At 55.0% G+C, this 25,046-nt stretch overlaps 2 protein-coding genes and 1 long non-coding RNA gene across 7 annotated transcripts; 1 reads left to right on the top strand and 2 right to left on the bottom strand.

Moving 5' to 3' along the window:
- Positions 1-6,324: 6,324 nt before the first annotated feature.
- Positions 6,325-7,281, top strand: LOC116241146 (olfactory receptor 14C36-like). The gene has a single exon (XM_031611767.2). The coding sequence runs from the start codon at positions 6,325-6,327 to the stop codon at positions 7,279-7,281; it is 957 nt and encodes a 318-aa protein (XP_031467627.2).
- A 2,603-nt stretch (positions 7,282-9,884) lies between these two features.
- Positions 9,885-15,418, bottom strand: LOC149914447 (uncharacterized). Of its 4 annotated transcripts, none has more exons than XR_016460367.1 (6): positions 14,969-15,418; positions 13,809-13,945; positions 13,500-13,677; positions 13,123-13,260; positions 12,935-13,028; positions 9,885-12,654 (listed from the first exon to the last, which is right to left on the bottom strand). It is a non-coding gene; the product is annotated as an uncharacterized LOC149914447 (long non-coding RNA). The 4 variants fall into 4 exon arrangements; XR_016460368.1 differs by having other exon boundaries at positions 13,135-13,260; positions 14,969-15,417; XR_016460366.1 differs by adding an exon at positions 12,738-12,788 and having other exon boundaries at positions 12,935-13,260; positions 14,969-15,417.
- Positions 15,419-19,996: 4,578 nt separating this feature from the next.
- Positions 19,997-23,155, bottom strand: LOC116241457 (uncharacterized). Of its 2 annotated transcripts, XM_090126625.1 has the most exons (4): positions 21,537-23,155; positions 21,367-21,438; positions 21,196-21,267; positions 19,997-21,097 (listed from the first exon to the last, which is right to left on the bottom strand). In XM_090126625.1, exons 1-4 carry the CDS (start codon positions 22,120-22,122, stop codon positions 20,490-20,492), a joined length of 1,338 nt encoding a protein of 445 aa, XP_089982751.1. In that variant the 5' UTR covers positions 22,123-23,155; the 3' UTR covers positions 19,997-20,489. The 2 variants fall into 2 exon arrangements, with proteins under 2 accessions (XP_089982751.1, XP_089982750.1); XM_090126624.1 differs by having other exon boundaries at positions 21,196-21,438.
- Between the last annotated feature and the right edge of the window lie 1,891 nt (positions 23,156-25,046).

Consider the following 25,046-nt stretch of genomic DNA (forward strand, 5'->3'; position numbering starts at 1 on the left):
CTGTGGCAGCTGAAGGCCCCTGCCCTGAGGGGGGAAGCCCTCATATGGAACAAGTCATTTTCATAATAAAGAAACACAGACTCTCTGCATCCCGATCTGCAATGGGAAGTCCCTGATTTAGTGATCCCTCCAGTAAAAGCAGCAGCACTGCCTGCAGCCAGAGACTTACCGTGTCTATGTCTGTGAGCAGTGTTCCTTCAGTGAGCTCACAGCCTGCTCACACTCCACATAGACTGTAACTCTCCTTCCTCTCTCTTCTATCCTCATGTCACCTGCAGATCATGCCCCCAGCCCTGCTGTGCTGTGCAGAAGAGCTGCTCCTGGGCACAGCTGTCTCTCTGCAGCACTGCCCCCTTGTAGGAGCTTCCTGTGTCCCAGGAGCCTGGCCCAACTCTGCAACAGAGGATGTGATTTTTTTTTCCCCAGGTAATCTCCCTTGAGATGTCCCTGCAACTCCATGGCCAGCAGCTCCTGAAAAACAACCGTGTCATGACTTAGTTTGAAATCTGCTTAGTTAACCACCAAACGTCCAGTGGACAGTGACTAATTCCAGACATATGATTAGAGAGTGTTTGCTGAAACAAAACGGACACACTGAGAAGGTCAGGAAGGGTGGACTTCCCCTGGGCAGGGCACTGATCCAGCTGAGGCAGTGCAGGCATTTCATCGCTAGTTGGAAACTCTGGGGCTGAAATCAGATTCTGCTCCCCATGGACCAACAGGAGTATCAGGGATTCCTCTGGTTGAGTTCAGATGTGCACAAGGAGTTGCCTGCATGTGAGCTCCTGCTCCGAGTCCTTGGTCCTTCAGCGGGGAGTCAGTTGCCCACACACAGGCCCTGGGTGATGACCAAGGTGCCTGGGGTGCTCCTGGATGTGTGCTAGTGCTTGGGAAGTGCGTGGGAAATCCCTGAGACAGACACCTCCTTTCCTTCCTGAGCATCAGCTGAGGGCCAGAGAGGGGATGGAGATATTCTTGGCCATCCTAAATGATATCAGACCCTTGCATTTATGGCAATTTATGGCACTTGTGTGTCTTTTTTCACTTTTCTCCATGGAGCATGCAGAGGTATGCAGCTGACTAAATGGATAAGCTCTCAAAAGAAGAGGCAGATCTTTCTCTGTTCTACATCTGCTGAATATTCTGGAGCTCAAGGCACGACAGAGCTAACACATCTGTATTGTTTAACAGAAAACACTACAGTTTTCTATGGGCTCTCAAGCAAACGGTGTCAGAAGCAGCCACGTCATGTCATGTCATGCCAGTTCTCCAGGCTGTCCAGCACACTCACATGCAGCTGCAAATGCAGCACAGGGCCTTCAGGAAAGACATATCCAGGAGTGTCTGTGCTGCTTAGTCAACCTGACGCCCCACAGTGGATCCAATGCCTTTGTGCCATCTTCATAAATACCATGGATGCACTGAATCCAATGACCCATCCTGAATAGGTTGTTTTCTTCTGTGCTTTTTCACTATTGAGAACACCAGCACATGCTGGGCTAGAAAGCTTTGAAGAGTTGCAGACCTGAGGTCTTGTTTGGATCTCAGGGATGTGGTGAAATGGCTTCCAAAAGAGACAAGGAAGGGCAACTGCCCTTTCAGAGAGTGCACTGAGCTCATCTTGGGGGAGGCAGAGCAGCCAGGTCAGAGTGAATGGCAATGGCAATGGCAAACAGAGGAGACCAACGGTGTCTGTTCCTGGCTTCCTGATCAGGAAGAGCAAGTGGAAGGTGCCCTTTACGTGCAGATGGGAGCCTCGTGTTGTCAGGCCCTTGTCCCATTTGGGGGCTTTTTCCACTGCAGTGTCTGCTGCAGGGACAGCACAGCAGGGCATGCACCATCCAGAAGAACCCTGGAGAGCACAGCTGGCAGCTTCTTGACCAAGCCATAGAGGAACCAAAGAGCAGAGGTGCTCTGCTGCATCTCATACTGCCAAGGAAGGGTTGATGGGGAATGTGAATGTGAAAGAGAAGCTGGTCTGCAGTGGCCATGGGATGGTGGAGCTGAGGAATCTGAAGGGAGGGCAAATGAGAAGCTCACACCTTTGGGCTTCAGGAGAGCACACCTTGGCTTCTTCAAGTGTCTGTGGTGTACAGAACAGCAGGGAAAGGCACTGAGGGAATAGGGTCAAAAAATGTGGCAACTATCTAAGCAACTTGGCTTCCAAGCAGAATATTTCCATTCCGAGGAAGAGGAAGGCAAGTTAAGATGTCAGAAATCCTGCATTATTGTGAATTGATTGTGTTGCTCTAACCCAAACACAGAAAGGAAGCGTACAGGAAATGGAAACAAGAAGTGATCACCTGGCAGCAATGCAGAGACTTTGTCCAGTGTTCCTGAGATGAGTCTAGGAAAGTCAGAGTTCAACTGCAATTGAATGTGCCCAGGCATATCACAGACAAGAAGGGCTTGTAGAAATATGTAGTCTACAAAAGAAAGGCTAGCGAGAATGTGGGCCCACAGTAGAATGGTGTAGGGAACATGGTGAGACAGGACATGGAAAAGTCTCTGATACTCATTTCCTTCCTGACCTCACGGTTTATTAGTTGGTCTGGTCTTCTTGGAATCCTAGGAGGCAGAGACAGGTGGGAATTGTTGGTGCATGGCAGATGTGTCCTTGGTGAAAGAAGAGGTGATCAGGGAATACCTAAGCAAGCAGGATTCTGAGTTGGACGAGACTGACAGGAACCACAGAATCCTTGAATGGCTTGGATCGGAAGGACCTAAAAGACCATCCAGTTTCAGCTCCCTTGCTGTGGGCAGCGCTGTCATCCAGTACATGAGGATGCTTGGGGCCCTTGTCATCTTGAACTTTGCCAGGGATGGGGCATCCACCACTTCTCTGGGCTACCTGTTCCACAGCTGTTCCATGCCTCACAATCATGATCTTAGAAATGTTAAGAATTCCTTCCAAATGTTTAATGTTAGTATCTCCTGTAATTAATAACTATTCTTCCTTGTTTCAGAATTTGGAAATCTGGTAAGAAATCAAGTTTCCAGTTTTTTAATATGAAGAAGATAATGGGTGGAAGATGGAGGGAAGGCATTACCCAGAGCATTGCCTCTACAGTTCAGATCCCCAACACAAGGCTGATGAGAGCAAGACAAAGTGAGTTTGGGAAGGTTCACTCAAGGTGACTGGGGATGGAGCACTTCACATGTGAGGAGAGACTGATGGAGCTGGGCTTGTCCAGCAAGGAAAACGGAAGCCTGATAGGGATCTGTCCACACAGTGACAGAGCAGAGCTCATTAGGGGACATCCTGGGTCAATATCAGTTGCAAAGTGTTGCTTTAAATTCTTGTTTAAACTGAACAATAACTAACTAAATAAATAGACTTCATTAATGCCTGTCGTTCTCTTCCTCTTTTAGATGTCTCCAGGTACCTGTCCAGTTTGCTGTACAAGTTCTGAACAGCTGAAGAAGATGACAGGAAGGCACAAGGCACAGGAGGGCTCTTCAGGTTGTAATGGGCCCCAGGGGGCATTTGCTGCTGAGTCCATCACCTCCAGTGCACAGAGAAGATTGCACAAAGTGCTCAAGAAGACAAAGTCAGAAGGAACAGTGAAGTTTCCTGGAGTATTAATGGGCCCCACTGAGGGCCATGGACAAGCAAGCTTCCCCAGGGACTTGTTAGAGCAGATAATTGGAAGCCATGATTGCAGGCAGACCAAGGCACTGGGATGGTGGCTGTGATGCTGAGCAAAGCCTCCTTTGTCTTCTGAAGCAGAAAGGCCAAGCCCTGATGCCCAGAGCCTTGGCAGGGAGATCGTGTCCCTCCCTCCTGCTGGCTCAGGGCCCTTCCTGGGGCAGTGGGATGGAGGTTTGTCTGATGTCAAATGGAAGACCAGGGCACAGCAGCTGCCAGACTGCATGGGGTGCAAGGATGCCGTGAGGCCCAAGTCCCATGTGGGCAGTGTGTCTCATGCCAGGATGTGGGATGTGAGAGGGGCTCAGTCTGAACAAGCAGTCAATCACAACAGAACTTTGAACTCCCAGGCCCAAGGTGGAGGCACCATTTCCTCACTGGTAGCATTTGGTTCTGGGGATGCCGTGTTTGATGCTCACCCACATGCAGAGCTCCTGTCTGACTGCAACACCACTGTGCTCATATCAGCTGTGACGACACAGTGGAGCTGAAATCACTGAGCTTGTCTCCCCTTTCCAGCACAGTGACTCTGACATCACTGTAATAATGATCACTGCCATAACTCAGTAATTCTGACATCACTGCTCTCCACACTTTTGAGAGAACATCGTGACTGTGTTACTGAACTCCTACCCACAGTGACACCACAGTCATTCCAACCCACCGTGCTTGTATCCAGCTTGTCATGGAATCCTAGGACAACCCACAATGGGAAGGACCCATAGTGATCATCAGGTCCAACGTTTGGCTCCACACACCCGTCCTAAAAGCAGAGCATATGACTGAGTGTGTTGTCTTGTTACGGAGTTATCTGGATCAGTGTGTGTCCGTGACAGAGGGCTGAAGGCTTGGCAGTTCCACTGTCCAAAAAATAAACTAAACTAAACTAAACTAAACTAAACTAACCTGAACTAAACTATAATATAATATAACATAATATAATATAATATAATATAATATAATAATAAATACAGAAATAAAATAATAATACAAATAATAAAAAATAGCATCAATGATTGAAGAAGGAAACTTATTTTTACTAAACATGATACTGGAATGTAAGATAACACAATGTTATAAAATAAAATTGGAATTTAGGGTAATAACTGAAATATAATGAAAGAGCAAGTGTCTGAAACCAAAAGCCTTACTTTGAACTGAAGGCGCACGGCTGGGGCGCGCAGCCACACACTGCCAGGCAGCGAGCAAGTGAGAGATCCCAGGTCTTCCTCCCACGGCTTATCTTCCCCTCTGAACTCAGAGTCCCCTGGGATATGCGGTTCTTCTTCTCTTCTGAGAACCAGGTATCCAGAAAGTTGTCCGTCCACAGAACTGGAGTATTAACTCTTTAATTCCCGGTGCTTTACATGATGTTATGATGTGGAATACTGATAACAAGAATCATAAAACCATGACACCAGATGGGGCATTGGCAGCTTTGCTCGGCACACACAATCTGTTAGGACAAACAATGCTTCCGAAATCAGCTTGGCTACTGGTGATTAATTCATCTGACTTCAAAGTACGTTTTGCAGAGATGACCCTGTTGTCTATCGGGAGCTGCCAGCCCTGCAGCCCCCAAGTCATCTCCAGGGAGAGCAGTGAGGAAGAGAAAATGACATCCTCTGCTGGGCTGGGCTGGGCTCCTGGGACTCAGGGAGCTCCTACAAGTGGGCAGCGCTGCAGAGAGACAGCTGTGCCCAGGAGCAGCTCTTCTGCACAGCACAGCCTGCAGGTGACAGGAGGAGAGGAGAGAAAGGGCAGAGAGCTTATAGGATGTGTATGGTTTGAGCAGGTGTTGAGTTCACTGCAGGAGCACTGCTCACAGCCTTTGACAAGGTAAGTCTCACTGCAGGCTTTGACTCTGCCGCCTGCCAGGCTCAGCACTCAGCACTCAGCACTCAGCACTCAGCACTCAGCACTCAGCACTCAGCACTCAGCCTGCCCGGGGAGCTGCCCAGGGCGCTGCGGGGAGATGTGTGGGGGGAAGGAGTCCCACGGCAGGGCAGGGCAGAGGTCTTCTGCTGCTACAGCTGCTGCCTGGGGCAGGGGGATAACAGCTACACTCACCACTGCGTGTTTTTTTTTCCAAGGGTGCTTTGCAGGAGGAGAGACAAGGCAGGGATTTTCCAACACCTGTTCTTAGGGAAGGAGAATGAGTTGGAGGCAGAATTCTGAAAGGAGATGTGAAATATGAACACATCTCTGAGAATCCTGAATTGTACCATTCACAATTTGCCCTTATATGAACATTCTCCTAAAGTGCTTTCAGCTGAAATTGCTATCGTTTTCTGCTGACATGAATAATGCTCTTATCCTGAAAACAGACAGCTTTCTCTAACAGAAATTTAAGTGCAGAAAAGAGGTAGGGATGGGCACTGTGAGTGCAGACAGCATAAAGATATGAGGGATGGAAATTGATTGTAAGAGGAAATTATCTAGGAGGCTGAGATATGATTAGGAAATGAGAGGAAAGTAAGAGCTCTTTCAGCTTCTACTTCTTAAGGTACACTAAAGCTCATGCAAGTAAATTGAAGTTATGGAGTTAAATGAACATTTTTCAAAGAGAAAGAAACATTTCTATAGTATAGCAGGAGGACAGTGTCTGCAAGTTATCTTGACTTCTGTCATTATTTTCTGCACTCTGCACAGGACTCCATGCCCGGGAACTGCAGATGCCCAACAGCAGCTCCATCAGCGAGTTCCTCCTGCTGGCGTTGGCAGACACGCGGCAGCTGCAGCTCCTGCACTTCTGGCTCTTGCTGGGCATCTACCTGGCTGCCCTCCTGGGCAACGGCCTCATCAGCACAGCCGTAGCCTGCCACCACCGCCTGCACACCCCCATGTACTTCTTCCTCCTCAACCTCGCCCTCCTCGACCTGGGCTGCATCTCCACCACTCTCCCCAAAGCCATGGCCAATGCCCTCTGGGACACCAGGCACATCTCCTACGCAGGATGTGCTGCACAGGTCTTTTGCTTTCTCTTCTTCATTTCAGCTGAATATTCTCTCCTCACTGTCATGTCCTATGACCGCTACGTTGCCATCTGCAAGCCCCTGCACTACGGGACCTTGATGGACAGCAGAGCTTGTGCCACCATGGCAGCAGCTGCCTGGGGCACTGGGGTTCTCTATTCCCTGCTGCACACTGCCAATACATTTTCCCTGCCTCTCTGCCAAGGCAATGCCATCAATCAGTTCTTCTGCGAAATCCCGCACATCCTTACGCTCTGCTGCTCACACTCCTACCTCAGGGAAGTTGGGCTTATTGTATTTTGTGTCCCTTTGGAGTTTGGGTGCTTTGTATTCATTGCTGGGTCATATATGCAGATCTTCAGGGCCGTGCTGAGGATGCCCTCTGAGCAGGGACGGCACAAAGCCTTCTCCACGTGCCTCCCTCACCTGGCCGTGGTCTCCCTGTTTCTCAGCACTGCCATGGTTGCTTATTTGAAGCCCCCCTCCATCTCCTTCCCATCCCTGGACCTGGTGGTGTCATTTCTGTACTCGGTGCTGCCTCCAGCAGTGAACCCCCTCATCTACAGCATGAGGAACCAGGAGCTCAAAGATGCTCTGCGGAAACTGATGACCAAATGGGTTTCGAAAGCAGTGAACTGCCCACCTTTTTCTATCTAAGTGTTGTAATACAGATTTTAACAGAATCAAACTGTCTTACTTGGTTTATGTATTAGTTTCCTAAGTGTAATTTATTGAATGTTTTATTCTGTATTTTGTATATTCTAATGTTTTTCACTTAAATGTCATTATGCACATCAAGTACTACTCTGTTTGTACCTGTGCAGTGTTGCCCAGTCACAGTGTACATAACGAACCGGGATCTCTGTGAAGCTTATCCAAACATCGGGAATGCAATGACTATGTCTGTCTTACTTCCTGTGGGACATTTATGGAGCTGCCAGGGTCAGCTGTTCTCAGCACCCCATAATCCAGCACGAAGCATACAGCTGTTAATCAAACTGTGCGGTGACTGCAGCCTGCAATAGCTGACGGGCCATCCCTTGGCGCCTGGCTGGGGTCTGTGCTTTCAGGCTGACATCTGTCAGTGCCTCTGACAGGCCAGCAGCAGCACCTGGTTTGCACGCTGGTTGTCAGATCCCCTCTTCCTCAGTCCCTGTGAGATCTTGTGTATGAAAATGTCTTGGATATGGGTTTTCATCTCAGAGGCTTAAACTTTTCCCTGAAGTCTCCCTTCAGTCTTCTTTCCATTTGCCACACAGAGGTGGGCACTGCCTCCACGATGCCCTAGGGTAGCTGAAGCACACATGAGAGCCAGGGAAAGATTGCCCAGGACTCTCAGGAGACATTCTGGAGCATGAATTTGTAGGTAGGAAGTGCAACTGTGGGGTAGCTCAGAGTTGCTGGGCAGGTGGTGCAGGTCCTCCTGCAGAGCTCTGTGTCCTTCTCCTTCCTGAGTCAGGTGCCACTTCCATCTCAGGAATGGAACAGCCAACAGAGGTGAGACAGAAACTTTTCAAGAAAAGGCTCAGGGTTGCACTAAGAGACAGAATTCAGTGATGTGTTGGCGGTGTGTTGAGCTGAAACTCAGCCCCATAGACCCTTAGCCTTGCAGCTCCTATGGCTTGGTGACAGTGCTGCTGTGTGGCTGCAAACACAAGCAAGGACACGCAGTGAGCACTTGTGTCACACAGTTTCCACCACAGCAAGTCCATTGATAATGGAGATCTCCTCATGGCCGTGCCTGAAGGCTCAGGGCTTCTTTAAAAGTTGCTGCCAAGAACATTCCCAAGGAATGGACTGCACAGATTCCCACACTTAATCTCCCACTCACGCTAAAACCAAGCTTTAATTGGTAGCATTAAAATATTGTATTTAACTCTAGCCTTCCCTGCAGCCCAAAACAAAACACCTATCCGTAATGCTTACCTGTACCCAGTGTTCTGAAAAATTCAGCAGAACTCCATGCCCTCTCACTAAACTTTTGCTTAATCTCTGCCCCCAAATGGTGAGTTCTAACCCCTAATCCCTATCCTGAACACCCAACACCCACAGACCCTGCTCTTGTGCTCTGCCCTCCTCACCTTCAACTCCTCCCCTAACCCTAAACTTTGGGTACTTGGCTCTTCAGGGAAGAGCAGGAATGGTGGAGTCTTAGAGTCACCATCCCTGGATGTGTTTAAAAACAGTTTGGATGTGGTGCTCAGGGACGTGATTTAGCTGAGGGATGTTAGAGTTAGGGTAGGATAGTTAGGTTGGACTCGATGATCTTGAAGGTCTTTTCCAGCCTGAGTGATTCTGTGATGCTATGGAAGGGGCCCCCTTCCCCGCTCACCCTTCAAACTGTCACCGCCCAGCAGCTCTGCAGCCAGCAGTGCGCTCCCAGCCACCTCCACAGCCACGTGCCTCCTGCGGGCCCACGAGGCTCTGAGGCAGAGCTGCTGCACCCCTGTGCATGCACACACACGTGTATCCACACACCTGCACACACCCTTTGGGCAAACGCACGCGCGTGTGCAAGGACACCTGTAATGAAGGCACTGGGGCACAGCTGCAGCCCCATCCCGAGATGCGGGTTGCTGCGGGATTCCTCGTTTGGACGCTGCGGGGTTAACCCGGAGCCGCAGTTTGATGGTCACTCCTCATGTGCTCTGCAGATGGAAGATGTGCCAGGAGCCAAGACAAGACTTTCACAGACAGCGCAGGGGTGGCGTTCCTGGGCCGGGCGGGGACATGCAGAGCAGCGCCCACTGCCCTGGGATCTGCAGCACTGCACAAGGGCTCAGGGCGCAGCACTGCGGCACAGCTCCCCGAGGACGCCGGGTTCAGCACCAGAGCCCCAGGTGGGCTATGGGGGGCCTGGGACGGTGATGGGGGTCCTGTCAGGGACTGTGGGGGGCTGTGAGATCCCTGGGGGGAGCTGGAATGGGTCAGGGGGGTCCGAGGGAGGAAATAGGGGGGTTGAAAGGGAGCCCAGTGGGGGACATGGGGTGCTGCTGGGGATTGTGGGGCTCTGTGAGGTACCAGGCAGACTTTGGGGGAGGTGTACTGGGTCTGAGAAAGTCCTTGAGGAGATCTGGGGCTCTGTGGGGTGCTATGGGGGATATAGGGACATGGGCTGGATATGAAAACACAGCCTGCAGGGGCAGAGTGCTGCTCTCAAGTAGGCAGGATGTTGGCTGCAGGTAGGACACAGGGGTATGGAGTTGTATGGGGACACGGGGGGAACGGGGGGATGTGGGGAGCTTTTTGGGGTAAAAAGGGGGAATGTGGGGCAGTGTTGGAGCGCATTTCTTTTTTTGTGAGACTGTACAGGGGGTCCCTGGACCCAAAGGTGGGGCCCTGAGCCATAACCCCACATGAGCCAGAACCCAAGAGGACCACATAACCCTGTATGTGTGTGACCCCATGGCTGCACGTGACCCACAGCCCTGTGTGAACCATACCCCCCACACCACACTGTGACTCCCTGACCCTGCCTGCCCCCATCACGCTGCAACCCCTGACATGTGGCCCCAGAACTCTGGGATCCTTGCCTCCACCTCACCTTGACTATATAACCCCATGTGGCCCATAACCCCATGTCACCCCAAATGCCCCTACCATCCCATATGACCCCATCACTGTGACCCACAATCTCATCTGACCCCATAACACTGAGCCACCCCATAACCCGACGTAACCCCATAACTCTGTGACCCTCCAGGACCCTCATGTGACCCACGACCCCGTGTCCTCACCCCATGTGGCCATAGAACCAGCTGTGTGTGGGGAAAAGGCATCTCCTCCTTCCTCAGAGTGGGGCTGCCCCAGAGTTGCCCCAAGGAAGACATGGGGCGGGTTGCAGCCATACGTCTCAGTTTGGAGAGCTGGGAACTGGACAAAGGGGCCACAAGAAGGACAGGAATGCTTTGGAGGGAAATACCTGTCACAAGGGTTGGTGGGTTGGTAGCTTCTGTTCCTCTAAGTGGACGAGAACAGAACAAACTGATCCCACTGAGACTGGGGAAGGCACTGGACCTGCAGTGCTGCGTGGCAATGAGGGAGACTTGAACCAGGAATGGAGCTGGGATGGACTGAAGCAAATCAACTCCTTCACAAGACAGTGGGAGAAGAAATCCAAGTCAGCTGCAGAACAAACAGCAGAACTCCTTACAAAAAAAAAGGTATCCAAGATTGGGGCTGTTGGAGCAGGAATGGACAAAGAACTCTGATGGCAGCGCAGCACGAGGACGAAGGAATAATGCATGGTGGTGCAGAAGGAGAAGGATGGAGAACATCAGCGGTGGGATTCCCCTTTCGCACGGTCACCCAGCACTATGGGACTCTGCAACAAGAAGCTGCACCCTGCCGTGGTCAGCATGGTGTGTGTGTCACCTGTGTGCTGCTGGAAATCATCTGAGCAATAAGAAATGAGCTTTGCTGCTGCACCGAGAACTGTGCCTAATGGAACATCAGATGAGAGCGTTTCTTGCACATCCCAAAGGCACTTGGGGGGATCTGCTGGGATGTGGGGAAGCCGTGCGGGGTTGTGGGGCAGTTAAAGGACGCCTATGGGATGGCTATAGGGGCACTCTGGGGCAGCTATGGGGCAGAGCCACACCTAGGAGCTGCCTTTACCCAACACACCGCTGTGGTGGAACTGCTGCTGGCCACGGGCCGTGGGCAGTGATGGGGCTGTTCTGGGGCTGCTCTAGGATGGCTCTGGGGCTGCTATGGGGCAGCTATGGGACACACCCACAGCTCAGTGGGGCTGATGTTCCCTCACACGCAGCTGGTGGGGAATCTGCTCTGATCATGGGACCCCCTCCATAGCCCCCCATTGTCCTTTTGACCCCCATCTTGCCCCCCAAGATGTGGGCAAGATAAGGGTCGGGGCAGATAGAGACTGCTGTTCTACAGCAGCCCCACAGCCACCCTCCAGTACCGCCTGAACAACCCAAGAACAGACCCATCACTGTCCACAGCCTCATATGGGCTGATGGTGCTCATAGGGCTATGGGTCACGTGGAGCCTTGGGGTCACGCCGAGTTCTATGGGGTTATGGGGTCATGTGGGGTTATGGATCACGTCTCCACCTTTGGGCCACAGGGAACCCCAGTCCCCTCTCAGGAAGAAATCAATACATGCACTCCAACATGGCCCACATCCCCCATTCTGACCCCAAACCTCTCCCCACGTGCCCCCAGACCCGCTACGTCCCCATGCCACCCCATGTCCCCGTGCCCACAAGTCCCACCTTTACCTCACACGTTGCCTTCTGCTGTGCAGCACTCTGCTCCTGCAGCCTGTGGCCCAGATCCCCATATCCTCCCATGTTCCTGGGCCCCCATATCTCTAATGCCCCACACGTCACTGTTACCCACATCTGTACCCTACCCCTTCTCCAGCTCCAAATTCCTCTCCTGCAGCAGGCAGCCCTGACCCATTATTGTGCGATTGTATGGGATCTGGGAGGACATGGAGGTGAGGAGAGGCCCCAGGTGGGCTACGGGATTCCTGGAATGGTGACCTGGGTCCTGTGTCAGGGACTGTGGGGGAGATCCCAGGGAGGTCCTGGAGGTGGCAAGGGAGGACAGAGGGAGGAAATAAGGGGGCTCAGTGGGAGTCCAGTAAGGGACATGGGGTGCTGCTGGGGACTGTGGAGGTCTGGGATGTTTCCAGGCAGCTATGGGGGAGGAGTACCAGGTCTGAGGAGGTCCTGAAGGGGCTATGGGGTTCTGTGGGGGCTGCGGGGTGCCTACAGGGATCTTGCTGGGGAAATGCTGAGGGGGTTATTGGCGCTCTGAGGGAATTATGGGTGGGCTGTCATGGGAAAGGAGAGGGAAAGCTTGGGGAAAACAAGGGGCAGCCAGTAGGATGGAAGGGAAACAGGAATGCAAAAGGGAATTCGGGCTGAGGCAAGGGAACAGCTAGGGGAAGAACAGTGGAACGTCCCAGGAACTGAGTTCTTCTTTTAAATCCACATCTTCTGCTTCCCAACTCAGCTGCAAAGCTGCCAGAGGAGCTGCAGTACCGCTGCCCACCTCCTGCCTGTGTCAGAAAGAGCTGCATGTTAGCAGGGTGTAGTTGCCATTAAAAAGCCGACTCCATAATTGCAGTCACAAAACCATCACCTTCAGTCTCTGCTACAGGCAGACGACCATGGCCTTGCACAGGAACCATTCCTACACAGCAAGGGAAGTCCTTCACTGCCTTAGGATGTGAGTAACACGGAGGAAGGGCCCCAAAGCCTTCAAAACATGCTATCAAGCCACCGACTGTGGAAGCTAAACACTCCTACTTCAAGAATAAGCAAGACAAACCAATGCACCTTGCTGCTGGAGAGGGCTGCGCTGCATCTCCTGCTGCCATCCTTGGGCTGTCATCGCGCCGCCCATCCACAGCGCACTTTGAAGGGCCGCAGTCTTGCGAGAAAGAACAGAGAGCAGAGAGCTCTGCCTCACATTTCCTGGAAAACACAGAGATGAGCCGCACAGCCCTTGCTCTCAGAACACACACCTCTTCTCTTACCAGCTTCTTTCATGCCTGCACACCGCTGTTCAAACCCCTCCTCCATCTCTCCCTTCACAATGCAATGCACAGCCTCTCTCCAATGATGAGCTCCGGGCTGTTTAATGCCTGTGCCATCATCAGGACCTGCAGAACAAACCTTGCAGTTAAGAGGTTGGATTAGACAAGCACTCTGTCTAGCAAAATTCACCATCTTAAACACTTCCAAAAAGACACTTCTCCAATCCAGCTGGAGGGCGAGCAAAGACGCACGGAGGTCTGACACCTTTGAACAAAAGCAGGGCCACAAACACTGAGAAATACAAACATGGGGACATTCTGCATGCACACAGATCAACTGGCATTACACACCAACACCGCTTTACCTCCTCCGCACCAACAGGCTCTGCAGTGCCCCAACGTCTGTCAGTGGCAGTCTGTGAGGAACGGCCCTGCAGAACACGCAGAGTCATGCAGGCTCTCCTCCTCCTGCTGCGTTCCTTCCTCTGGCACACAGAGCTCAGCTGCTGCTGCTGCAAGCAGTGCTTCCCGTGTCTGCCCAGCCTAAAGCCACCAGACAACGTCAGCGGATGCTCACATACAAGCAGAAGTGCTGGTGGAAAATCACCGCACAGCACAGACTGAATCGCTGGTACCTTGCAGCGAGGAAAGGCTGAGATGCACAACATCCTCACCTGCCTGCTGGTTGCAAGTGGAGGGTCAGCAGCAGCTCCACTCGTGATTAAGTCCTCCAAAACATTCCTCTTTCTTCCTGATCAGGAGACTTCATACTGAAACCTTCTCCAAAGTCCTTATTAAACAATACCTGCATCTAAGGAGAAAACACGTTTCAGATTTAAGACCACAAAATAATCATATTCTATTCCAATACAACTTCAATTCTGATTTAAGTTTCATGACCAGCATTTCATCCACCATGCTATGGAAGGGGGAAAGGGAGGGGGCAAAGGTATGGGGGCAAAGGTAGGGACAGCCTTTTAGCCCCACATCCCGTTATGGCCCACCCTATAGCCCCGTATCACCCTATGGCCCCACACAGCCCCTTTGAAATCCATATCCCCCATATAATCCCTACAGCCCCATTCTCCCTATACCCACCAATAGCCTCCCACTGCCACCCTATATCCTCCCCACAGCCTCCCTCACAACCCCTCATAGCACAACATCCCTCTCTGTAGCCCCCTGCCTCCTATCACCCCAAACCCTCTCACAGCCCACCACAAACCCTTATAACCCTATATCCCTCTATAACACCCCTTATAATTCTATATCCCCCTATAACACCCCCCCTATTGCCCCATATCTCCCTATATCCCTCCACAACCCCTGTACCTCCCCAATAGAATTGTATAGCCCCTTACAGCCCCATTTCACCCCGATAGCCCCCTGAGATCCCAACAGCCCCTTATAGAGCCCACATAGCCCTAAAACCCTCCCTACAGCCCCCCCACCCCTTATAGCCACCCACAGCCCCATATCGATCCCCCCCCCACAGTTCCCCATATCACCCCCACAGCCCCCGCTTGTTCCATATCCTCTTATACCCCTTCTATAGTCCCCCACAGCTTTCTATACCCCATATCCCCCAGAGCCCCCAACAGCCCCCATCACCCCTACATTCTGCTCAGAACTTCCTTTTTCCTCACAGCCCCCGATATCCCCCCATATCCACCCCTACAGACCCCCCACAGCCCCCAATATCCCCACATTACTCCATGCCCCCCTGTAGCCCCACAGTACCCCACATCCCCCAATACCCCCCAATATCCCCACAGCCCCTAAACTCCCACATCCCCCCGGATCTCCCCCACCGCCCCCTGCACCCACAGCCCACCTCAGCCCCGGGGGGCACCGCGAGCAGCGCTGCCGGCTCCTCTCCCCGGCCCCGGCCCGGAGCCGTTCTCCCGCGCACCTCCGGCGCCGCTGTCCTCAGCACCGCTCCCGTCGTGCCGCGGTTCCGTCTCGGTGCTGCCCGGACAGCTCCGGCGCGCAGCGGCTGTGGGACCGGCGCCGTCCGAGGGGAGAGCCGGCTGCCGACGGCCGTTCCCGCGCGCGGCGCCTCAGCCAATCGGAGCCGGCGGCGCTGCCGCTGACCAATGAGAGGCACGAATGAGCCGGAACTGCCCCTGACCAATGAGAGCTCGGGGGCGGGACAGAGCTGCACTTGACCAATGAGATGCTGCGACAAGCCGGAACTGCCCCTGACCAATGAGAGCCCGGGGGCGGGACGGAGCTTCGATGGGGGCGGGGCGCGGAGTGTTCCCTATTGCTGTAGGGGATGGGATTGGGATTGGGATCGGGATTTGGGATGAGGGATTGGGATTGACAGGTGTGAGATGGGGTTGGGATGAGGGATGGGGAATGAGATTTGGAATTGGGATTGGGATGTGGGATATAGGATGTGGGATATAGGACATGGGTTTGGGATATGGAGTTGGGATGTTGGATGTGAGGTTGGAATGTGCAGTTGGGATGCTGGATGTGGCATTGGGATGTGGGGTGCGGGAATATGGATATGGGATGGATACGGGATGGGATATCGGGAAATGGGATATATATGGGCTGGGCTCTGCATACGGGATGGACTTGGAATGGATATGGCAGCGAGCGTGGAAGCTTAGAAGCACAGAACGGCTCAGGTTGGCAGAGCAGCGCTCCGTCTGAACTCAGTGCCGTCTGTGAACGCACTGAGGGTGCACTCAGTGCCCTGCTCAAGGTCATTGATAAAGGTGTTCAGTAGGAGTGGCCCCAGTCCCCAGCCCTGGGGGACAGCACTCGTGAGCGGCCGCCAGCTGGAAAATCCTGCTCTGGGTGTACAGACTTGGCCGGGTCCCCGTCTGCAGACAAAACTGCCAGGAGCCAAACGGTGTGGGGGCGGAAGAGCCGTGACGTGGGAGGCGTCTTGATGCCTGTCTGTCCGTCTGCACGGCAGGCCCAGCCGCCCCTGCTTCCCCCCTCCATGGGAACTGCCCCTGCTGCCGCTGCCGGAGTCTCTGCTGGCCACGGTGAGCCGATGCGATTCCCCTCCATCCGCCCGTGCCCTGCCTGCTGCCCATCCCCACGGCAATTCACAGCACTGGGCAGAGCAGGCGAGCTGTGTGAAACGCCCTCTGCATCCCGCTGCACAAAGGACTGCAGGGAGAGAGGAGGGCTGGGGCTGCTGGTGGCAGCTGAGGGACACCGTGGCCATCTGTGGTGCCCCATCCTGCCCCGGAGGTGGGCGTGGGGAGCTGGGGGGCTGTGACACAGCACAAATGACTGCAGGCAGAGGGACGTAGCAAAACACAAACACAAAGCTTTTAATAACCTATCTGAGAATACAACGAGAAACAGAAACGACAGTAATCGCCGCGCTGGAATAAACATTGGAGGAAACGGCAGCCAAGGTTTGAAGAGAGAGCTTCCAGATCGTGCCAGAGATAGGATATCAGAGTGCTGAGATGTTAATTATCACTAAGGGAAAATACAGCCTGAGCCATGTGCACATCATTAGCCCAGTGAGCGCAGAATCCAACTGCTTATTGAGGTCACAAAAGAGCAGAAGGGCTCCTCCTGCTCCATCCCGTCCCTTAAAATGAGAAAAAAAGAAGAAATATCAAGCAAAAGACACCCAGCCATACCTCTCCACTCACAAGGCAGAAATAGGAATAGCAGTCCTCTCCTCGCTGAGACATGACCGGTGAAGTGTCAGAGGAAACTGAAGTTCCGAGGGCTCTCTCCGCAGGAACTTCCCCCGCTCTTGGAAAGAGCTGGCTTCACTCTTCCTCAGACTGCCTCGATCCCCAGACTCTCCTTTTGGACAGGAATCCTGCAGAAAGCACCAAGTGACAAATCTGCTCCAAGGAAGGCTCACAGCTCAGTCTGCGTGCAGCACGCTCACCAGAGCACCAGCTCTGCTCACCAGCTGTGGCACAAACGCTCCCAGCCCAGCAACCACTGTGACCTCAGCGAGTGCCCGCATGGCTTCTGTGCCTTCATCACAAGGGAAGGAAACGGACGCCTCCCAGATCCAGCTTTTGGGAAATAAACACTGGGGTCACCCAATGGGGTTATGTGCAGTAAAGTAACGGAGAAGCGAGGATGACTTTGTGCAGCCCAATAGAAACCAGGAAAGACCAATACGGCCTCGTGGTGGTCAGTGGAGTCCCAGGGAACCAGCAGCAGCACTAGGAATGCACATCTGTATGCCCCAGGGCCGGTGCTGGCCTCTGGCTGTGCCTTCAGGCCCTGGGGCTGATGTCGGCCTCCCGGGCTGTGGCTTCAGGCCCTGTGGCCAGTGTCGGCCTCGCTGGCTGTGGCTGTGGCTTTCGGTCCCTGGGCTGGTTCCAGCCTCTCGCGCTGTGTCTCTGGTCCCCAGGGCTGGTGCTGGCCTTTCTGGCTGTCGATGTGGCTTTAGGCCCCAGGGCTGCTGTCGGCCTCTGTGGCTGTAACTGTGGCTGTACAGCCCAGGGTTGGTGCTGGCCTCTCAAGCTGCGGCTGTGGCTTCAGGCCCTTGGCCTGGCTCTGGTCAGCATGCCATGACTAAACCTTCCATACTAAGACTTGTCTCTTGATAGGGATGTTCCCTTAACCTCACACCTTTAGCACAACACCTTCTGTTGAGATTCCCACCAGTGAAGAAGTATTAGTGCCACTCCTCGCTCCTTGCTGCTAGGATGGGCTGTTTGAAGACTGACGCACGTGCTGTGATCAGATCCCTCTTGCAGGAATAATGTGCTGAGAAAAAAGAATGTTTGGGCCAGGTGGCCTCAGAAACCTGGCTGTTCTGGATGATGGCTGCTGATGGAAACAGGTATTCTTGTGGCTGTTCAGCTTTTAACGTGAGTCAGGTGTGCTGTAGCAAGAACCATTGGGCTCTAAAATGCCTTTAAACACGCACACTACCTATTTCTGTCCTGCATGCCATCTTTGCTGCTTTTTGGTGCAGGAGTTTTTACTAGCATGTATTGGGCTTGTTTGCTTGCGGAAGGAACATTATGTGTAGTTTTCACAGAGAACTTCTGTTATGATTTCTTTATGCTTTTAATTCTAAATATCAGGAGTGGTGCTGCAAGAAAGGGCCCTGCCAGTGCCAGTAAGTTCCTACCCAGCTCTGTGTGACAGACCCCACTGTGGAGGGAAGCGTAAAGGATGGCAGTTCAGAATCCTCTCTTGCCAGCCTGACGTGCTGGATTTTGGGCATATGAAGTGTGCTCTGTCTACCCAAGGTGTTCCCTTCTGCTTTAAAGGAGAAGGCTGCAGGGTGATATTTCCCTTTTGTCTTGCAGATGCGCTCCTTGGCACAGACCTCTCTCGGCCTTCAGCATTGTTTCCTCGTGGCAGACTATTTTGCAGACTGTGGGTGTCCCAGATTCAGCCTTCTATTTCTCTAGTCTGACAAATATTTTATTTGGAGGAGGAAAGAAAGAATGTAGTTTAATGAGAATAACATTTGAGTGCTAACGCAGTGAGGTGAATGAGGGCCACAGAGGCAACTTGGTGCTGCTGAAGCACTGCCCAGTGACGAGGTCGGGGGTAACACCTGCTGGCAGATGAGGATAATGCTTTTGGACCGAGTGAGGAGAGAATGAAACACGATGACTGAGCTGCCTGCAGAGAGCTGCTGGGGGAAGCTTGGTGCCAACTTTGTGTTTGATCTGATAACCTCCTGTGCATGTTCTACGTTTATCCCACCCTCCATCTTTCCCACAGCCACACACGGGGCTCTGGGCAGCGGACGTTTCCGTTGCTGGGGGTCCTGCTGCCACCTCGAGGTGCTGAGCCAAACTGCCACCTTCTGTGTGAAACATGAGGAAAAAACGCAATTCTGAACCCATGGCACCTCAAAGTCCCTTCAAGAGCCCCCACCTACTGTCCTCAGCCCTCCGGTTTTCCCTGCTGTCCCTTAGAAGCCTCAGGAGTGCCAGCAGCACCTTGTGCCTCAGGAGGCCTTGTGGATTTAATGAGGATGCACTCATCTCCTGCATCCTCTATCAAAAGAGGGGTGGCCAGCTGGGACAGGGAGGTGATTGTTCCCCTCTACTCTGCTCTTGTGAGGCCCCATCTGGAGTACTGCGTCCAAGTGTGGAGCCCCCAGTACAAGAAAGACAGGGAGCTGCTGGAGAGGGTCCAGAGGAGCCACAAAGATGATCAGGGGACTGGAGCACCTCCCCTATGAGGACAAGCTGAAGGAGCTGGGCTTGTTCAGCCTGGAGAAAAGAAAGCTGCGGGGTGACCTCATTGCAGCCTTTCAGTACCTAAAGGGAGCCTACAAACAGGAGGGGAATCAACTCTTTGAAAGGGTGAGTGACAGCAGGACAAGGGGAAATGGTTTTAAGCTGAGGGAAGGGAGATTTAGGTTGGATGTCAGGGGGAAATTCTTTACAGAGAGAGTGGTGAGGTACTGGAACAGCTGCCCAGAGAGGTTGTGGATGCCCCGTCCCTGGAGGTGTTCAAGGCCAGATTGGATGGGGCCCTGGGCAGCCTGGTCTAGCATTAGGTGGGAAGGTTGGTGGCCCTGCACGTGGCAGGGGCGTTGGAGATGCATGATCCTTCAGGTCCCTTCCAACCCTGGCAATTGTGTGTGTGATTCTGAGTGATCCTGATCACGGGCAAAAATATCGAACAGTGCTGACCCAAGCTGGGGGCTCAGTGGTGACATACAGGGAAACCTGCTGTGCTGCAGTGCGAGCCTCCGGTCCTGCTGCTGGGCACTGCTGGGTGCAGCCCGGCTCCGTCCTCTCTGCACCTCCCTGCAGGGTTTGATGGCTGTGCCCGGGATCCACCGAGCCTCCTCTTCTGCAGGCTGAGCCGCCCCAGCTCTCCCAGAATCCCACCCCAACCATTCCCCATCCTTACATTCTCAGGCAGTGCTGACTGAGGAAGAGAGGGGATTTTGGAGGGGTGGAATTGGGCCGGTGAGGGCAGGCCTGGGACACGGCCCTTTGTGCTGCCCCATCCTGCCCCATAGGTGTCTGTAGGGGACCTTGGGGGGATTTGGTGCTGCATGAACAACTGCAGGTGGAGGCGTAGGAAAGTGAATGCAAAACATTTAATGATATAACGTAATGTCAAGTAAAATAATTGATCATAACTGAACAGAATCTAACAGGATTTAACATAACTTAATTTAACACAGTCCCACATCGTCCTAGTCCAAGATGACGTTTGTGGACAGCCCAGGTTTGGAGGAGTAGGGCTGGGCCAGTGCTGGTGCCCCTGGAGCACTGCTGCTGCTCTCTGTGTGCCACTGGGGCCGGCGAGGAGCCCAGGGCTACAGGTAGGCTTCTTTGTTGGCTATGGCCGTGCCTCCTGCTGCACCACGTGGGCCGGTTTCTGCGGAGGCTCCCGCTCGTGCTGAGCCCACCCAGCTTCACCTAGCGCCGGCGTTTCTGTCCTGGAGCGTCCTGGCCCAGGGGCAGCTCCCTCTTTCTGGTTGGGACGCTGCCAGTGTGCTGCTCGTGCCCTCTGCTCTTGCCTTTCCCGGTGGTGCAGGCGGGCGCTGGGCACTCGGCCGGCTCGGTGCCATCCCCGTGGGGGTCGTCTGGCACGTGGCAGGAGATGCAGCCGGGTGGCAGCGCCAGGCAGGTGAGAACCACCCGGGGCTGCCTCTGCCGCGCCTCTTCCGTCAGATGCCCAAAGGGCAGCGACTCGGAGAGCTGCCCACAGCATGCTGGCTGCCTCCAGAACAGGTCGCTGATGGGCCTGGCATCAGCCTCTGCCTCTCTGCTGAGCCCTGTGCCGGCCCAGGGAAAGTCAGGGAGCGCTGCGATGAAAGGAGCGCTGTCGAGGCTGCTGGGGACAGCTGGGCTCGGTGGCCGCGTGGCATCGATCCACCGCAGCAGCTCTGCCCTTTCCTGGACATTCAGTTCTGGCAGCAGCTCACTGTGACCGTTTTCCATAGTCTCAGTGCAATCGGTCCCCTCTGCTTGGACATCAACCAGGTCCTGGTTCTGCTGGGGGACCTCCAGAGGACTCGTCACTTCTGAAAAAGCAAGAACATCCCCCAGAATGATGATCACAGCATTCCCACAGCCACCCAATGCAGACACCCCCCGCCAGCTCTGCAGCCCCCAGACTCACCATTGTTGACCCATGCCAGGAGGTCATCCATGTCCGGGATGTCGTCCGGGATCTCTGTGCTGGATGTCACTTCTGGAAAAGGGAAGAGAATCCCCACATGGGCAATTCCAGCTTTCCCACAGCCGCTCAATGCGAACAGCTCCCTGCCAGCTCTGCTGCCCCCAAACTCACCGCTGTTCATCCACGTCAGGAGGTCGTCGATGTCCATTATGTCCTGCGAGACGTCTGCGCTCGTTGTCGCTGCTGGAAAAGCAAGAAAATCCCCAGTGGGGCAATGCCAGCTTTCCCACAACCAGCCGGTGCGGACAGCCTGCCGCCCGCTCTGCAGCCCCCAAACTCACCACCTGATTCCAGCGCTGCGGTGCTGCAGGTGAGTGGAGCCGTGGTGGGATGGGGGCACACGTTGGTGGGCGCTGGGTGCCCCTGGTCTTCCGTGAGCACCACGGCATCTCCAAAGGGCCCCACCGCCTGCTCCCAGCTGGCGGGCAGCGTGCAGGGCACGGGGAGCACCTGCTGCTGCACCGAAGGTGATGGCAGAAGGACGGGGCTGCCGGAGGCCTGCAGCGGGCAGCTGCCTGCGGGCTGCAGGGGCTCCCCATGGAACACGGCCCCAGGCCACAGCCCCATCGGCCGCTGGGGCTGCCGCGTCCCTGCCAGCAGGGGATGTCCCCAGCAGTGGGCAGGGGCCGTGGGGGGAGCCATGCCTGGGTGCTGATCCCAGAGTAGCAGCTGCAGCAGCGGTAAGTGCTGCCCCCCGGGTGGCAGCTGAACCACGGCTGGAGGCTCCCCAGGTGGGAGCTGCGCTCCCTGTCCCTGGATGCCTGGTAGCCCAGGCCAGACGGAGGCCTGAGGCGCCACGTGGGTGACACTGGGGACAGGGAGGGGTTGCGGTGACACCGGCACTGCTCCGCCGATGCTGGGCTGCATTGCAGCAGTGGCCGGTGGTGGCACAAGGGATCCAAAGAAAGCAGCGTTGGGTGTCGGAAGCACCGTCAGCGTCCCTGAAGGGATTCTCTCTGTGGGGAAATGCCCAAATGGGTACCGGGTTGAGATCTGGGGCACTGGGATCACCCGGAGGGCCGCAGTGCCAGGAGCAGAGCAGCCTGCTGCCTTACCTGCCGCAAGAGCTCAAGAGTGGCAGCGGGGGGTTCCGTGACCGCTGAGGTCAGCCCCTCTCCCCTGAGCTCACAAGGATTCTCTGTGACACTGTCACAGGCATTGCTCTCTGCCTGCCCCGTCACCAACACTCGCTGTGGCTGCTCACTGTGGCCTTCCATTGTTTCAGTGGAGATGATAAACTTGATGGAAATGAACTTTTTACGCGTCGAGATGGTGATGGGACAAAGGGGAACGGTTTTAACGTAAAGGGGGCAGATTTGGATTAGATGTCAGGGAAGTTCATCCCAGAGGCAGCCGAGGCCCTGGCACTGCTGCCCAGACAGGCCGTGGGTGCCCCAGCCCTGCAGCTGCACTCGACTCAGCTCCCATTGCAGTGAATGGAGACAAAGGGAGGGACGTGGCTGATGACGCTCAAACAAGCGGTGGCATCGCAGGGCTGCGGCGCTCTGACTCTGCAAAGCCACCAAACTTCCACCTGCTGGCCGTCTCCCTTCACACATCCGCCTGTCACAGAAGCACAGGGGCTGGAAGGGACCTCTGCAGATGAGCGCAGTACAACCTTCCCCCAGAGCAGCTTCCCTGCAGCGCTTGCACAGGAGAGGCTGCCTGGAGCTGCGGAGCCCAGAACTGACCCAGAGCTCCATACGTGCCCAGCGCTTCCTGCGGCCGTCCACAGCCTCCCAGGGCCACCAGTCCTGCCCAGTGCCCCCACTGGGGCCAACACACCCGACGCTCAGTACGTGACCATCTCCTTCCCCGGGCACAAAGCAGGGCGACGGGGGCACTGGCAGCAGCAGCGAGGAGGAGCCGCAGCTCTCGGCCCGCTGCAACCACCCCAACATCCCCCACTCCGCGCCTCCCTGCGGGGACCGACGGCCGTGCCCGGGATCCCCCCGAGCCTCCTCTTCTGCGGGCTGAGCCGCCCCGGCTCTCCCAGAATCCCAGCCCAGCCATTTCCCACGCGGTGCCGAGGACGGCAGGGGATGCGGGGGGAGCGACGGGGCCGGCGCTCGCATCCTATGACGCGGCCGTTCGCGCCGCCCCGTCCTCACCCGGCGCCGGGCGCGGGGACGGGGCGGGTTATCGGAGCCGCAGAAACGACCGCGGGCAGAAGCGCCGGGAAACGAAGCTTCGACGTTTAATCGACGAACGCGCAGAGCGATCAACGGAAACGACCGCGTTCCCGACCGGCTCCCGTCCGAACGGCGACTCCGGAGGACGGCTCGGCGCCGACGGGGGACGGACGGCCCCGCGCCGCCTTCCCCTGACCGCCCGGCGTCCCCCGGACGGGGCCGCAGCCGCGGCCGCCATTGGCGGAGAGCCCGCGCTCGGCTCGACCCCGCCGCGCTGCCATTGGTCGGGCCGCGGAACGGGGCGGGCTCTGCGCGCGGGGTCCTTTCTGTGGGCGGTCGCGCGCTTTTTTGCGTCATCACCGCGCGCGTCTCGGCTGCCCGCGGCCCGGCTGCCCGCGGCGATGCCTGTCGCCGCGCGCCCGCTCCGCTTCCACGGCCCCTGGGAGCGTGTGTATGCGCGTGTGTGCAGAACCGTGCACACGAGTGCAAAGAGGCACTCACACGCACCCCTCTGCATTCACACACGCGTGCACCGATGTGCACGCAGCGCCCACGAGCGTGCAGCCGTGTGCAAAACCACGCAGCCACGTGCAAAGACCCCGATGCTCCCAGCCGTGGTTATGCAGGCACACACGCGCGTGCAGACACGTGTGCAACGCAGCCCTTTTGCACGCTCACACGCAGATGCCGTCGAGGAAACATCCTCGTGCGCGTGCACGCGTGCAATCCCACCGCTCTGCACCGCCTTTGGCTGTCTGTCCGTCTGTCCGTCCCAGGGTACGTTTGGAGCTGACAGACAGGCTGTCTCAGGAGCAGAGGCGAGCAAACCACGCACCCAGAGCAGCACACGGCCCTGTGAGTTTCGTTCAGCACGCTCACACGGACACACACACAGGCACCCCTTGCAGGTGCTGGAAACATCCCAGTGATTTTTGTCAGGACGGGATCTCTGAGAAAAGCAGATTTTAGTCGCGATTGCAACGGCGGGCGTCCCACGGGCAGGAGCACCTCTGGACACAACACAACAGTCTGCATACCCTGTTCTTCCCCCCTTGCCTCCCGCGTTTCCCCGCTGGCTGGGTACTCCAGGTTCACAATCGTATCACAGGTTCACATTTGTTAATTACTGTTAATTTGTTTGTTATCTGGTGTCAGCCCTGAAGATGTCTCAACTCTTCTTGTTCATACTGATATGGTGATTTTCTTCAGAGTCCTTGTTAAACAAAGGGTACGGAGGGGACGTGCCCCATCTTCCTCAATACCTTCTTCAGGCACTCCCTGAGCCATGTAACAAATTGTCCTTTTAATTTGGGCAGGATACTCTTGCAGTGCGTGACATCTATTTTCAATGCTGGCTATACATAAGTTGTCACTAGCCTATCTGTATGTTTTAAATTATTTATTACCTCTAGCTTGCCTTGGATACTGTCTCCCACAACATCCTTATAACAAAGCTGAGGAAGTGTGGGACAGATGAGTGGACAGTGAGGTGGGTTGAGAACTGGCTGACTGGCAGAGCGCAGAGGGTCGTCGTTGGCGCTGCAGAGTCCGGTTGCAGACCTGTAACCAGCGGTGTTCCTCAGGGGTCGGTGCTGGGTCCGGTCTCATTCAACATCTTCATCCGTGACCTCGATGAGGGGACGGTGGCCACCCTCAGCA

The sequence above is a fragment of the Phasianus colchicus genome, chromosome 29 (genome assembly GCF_987193195.1).
Source record: "Phasianus colchicus chromosome 29, bPhaCol1.hap1.1, whole genome shotgun sequence".
Lineage (NCBI taxonomy): Eukaryota > Metazoa > Chordata > Aves > Galliformes > Phasianidae > Phasianus > Phasianus colchicus.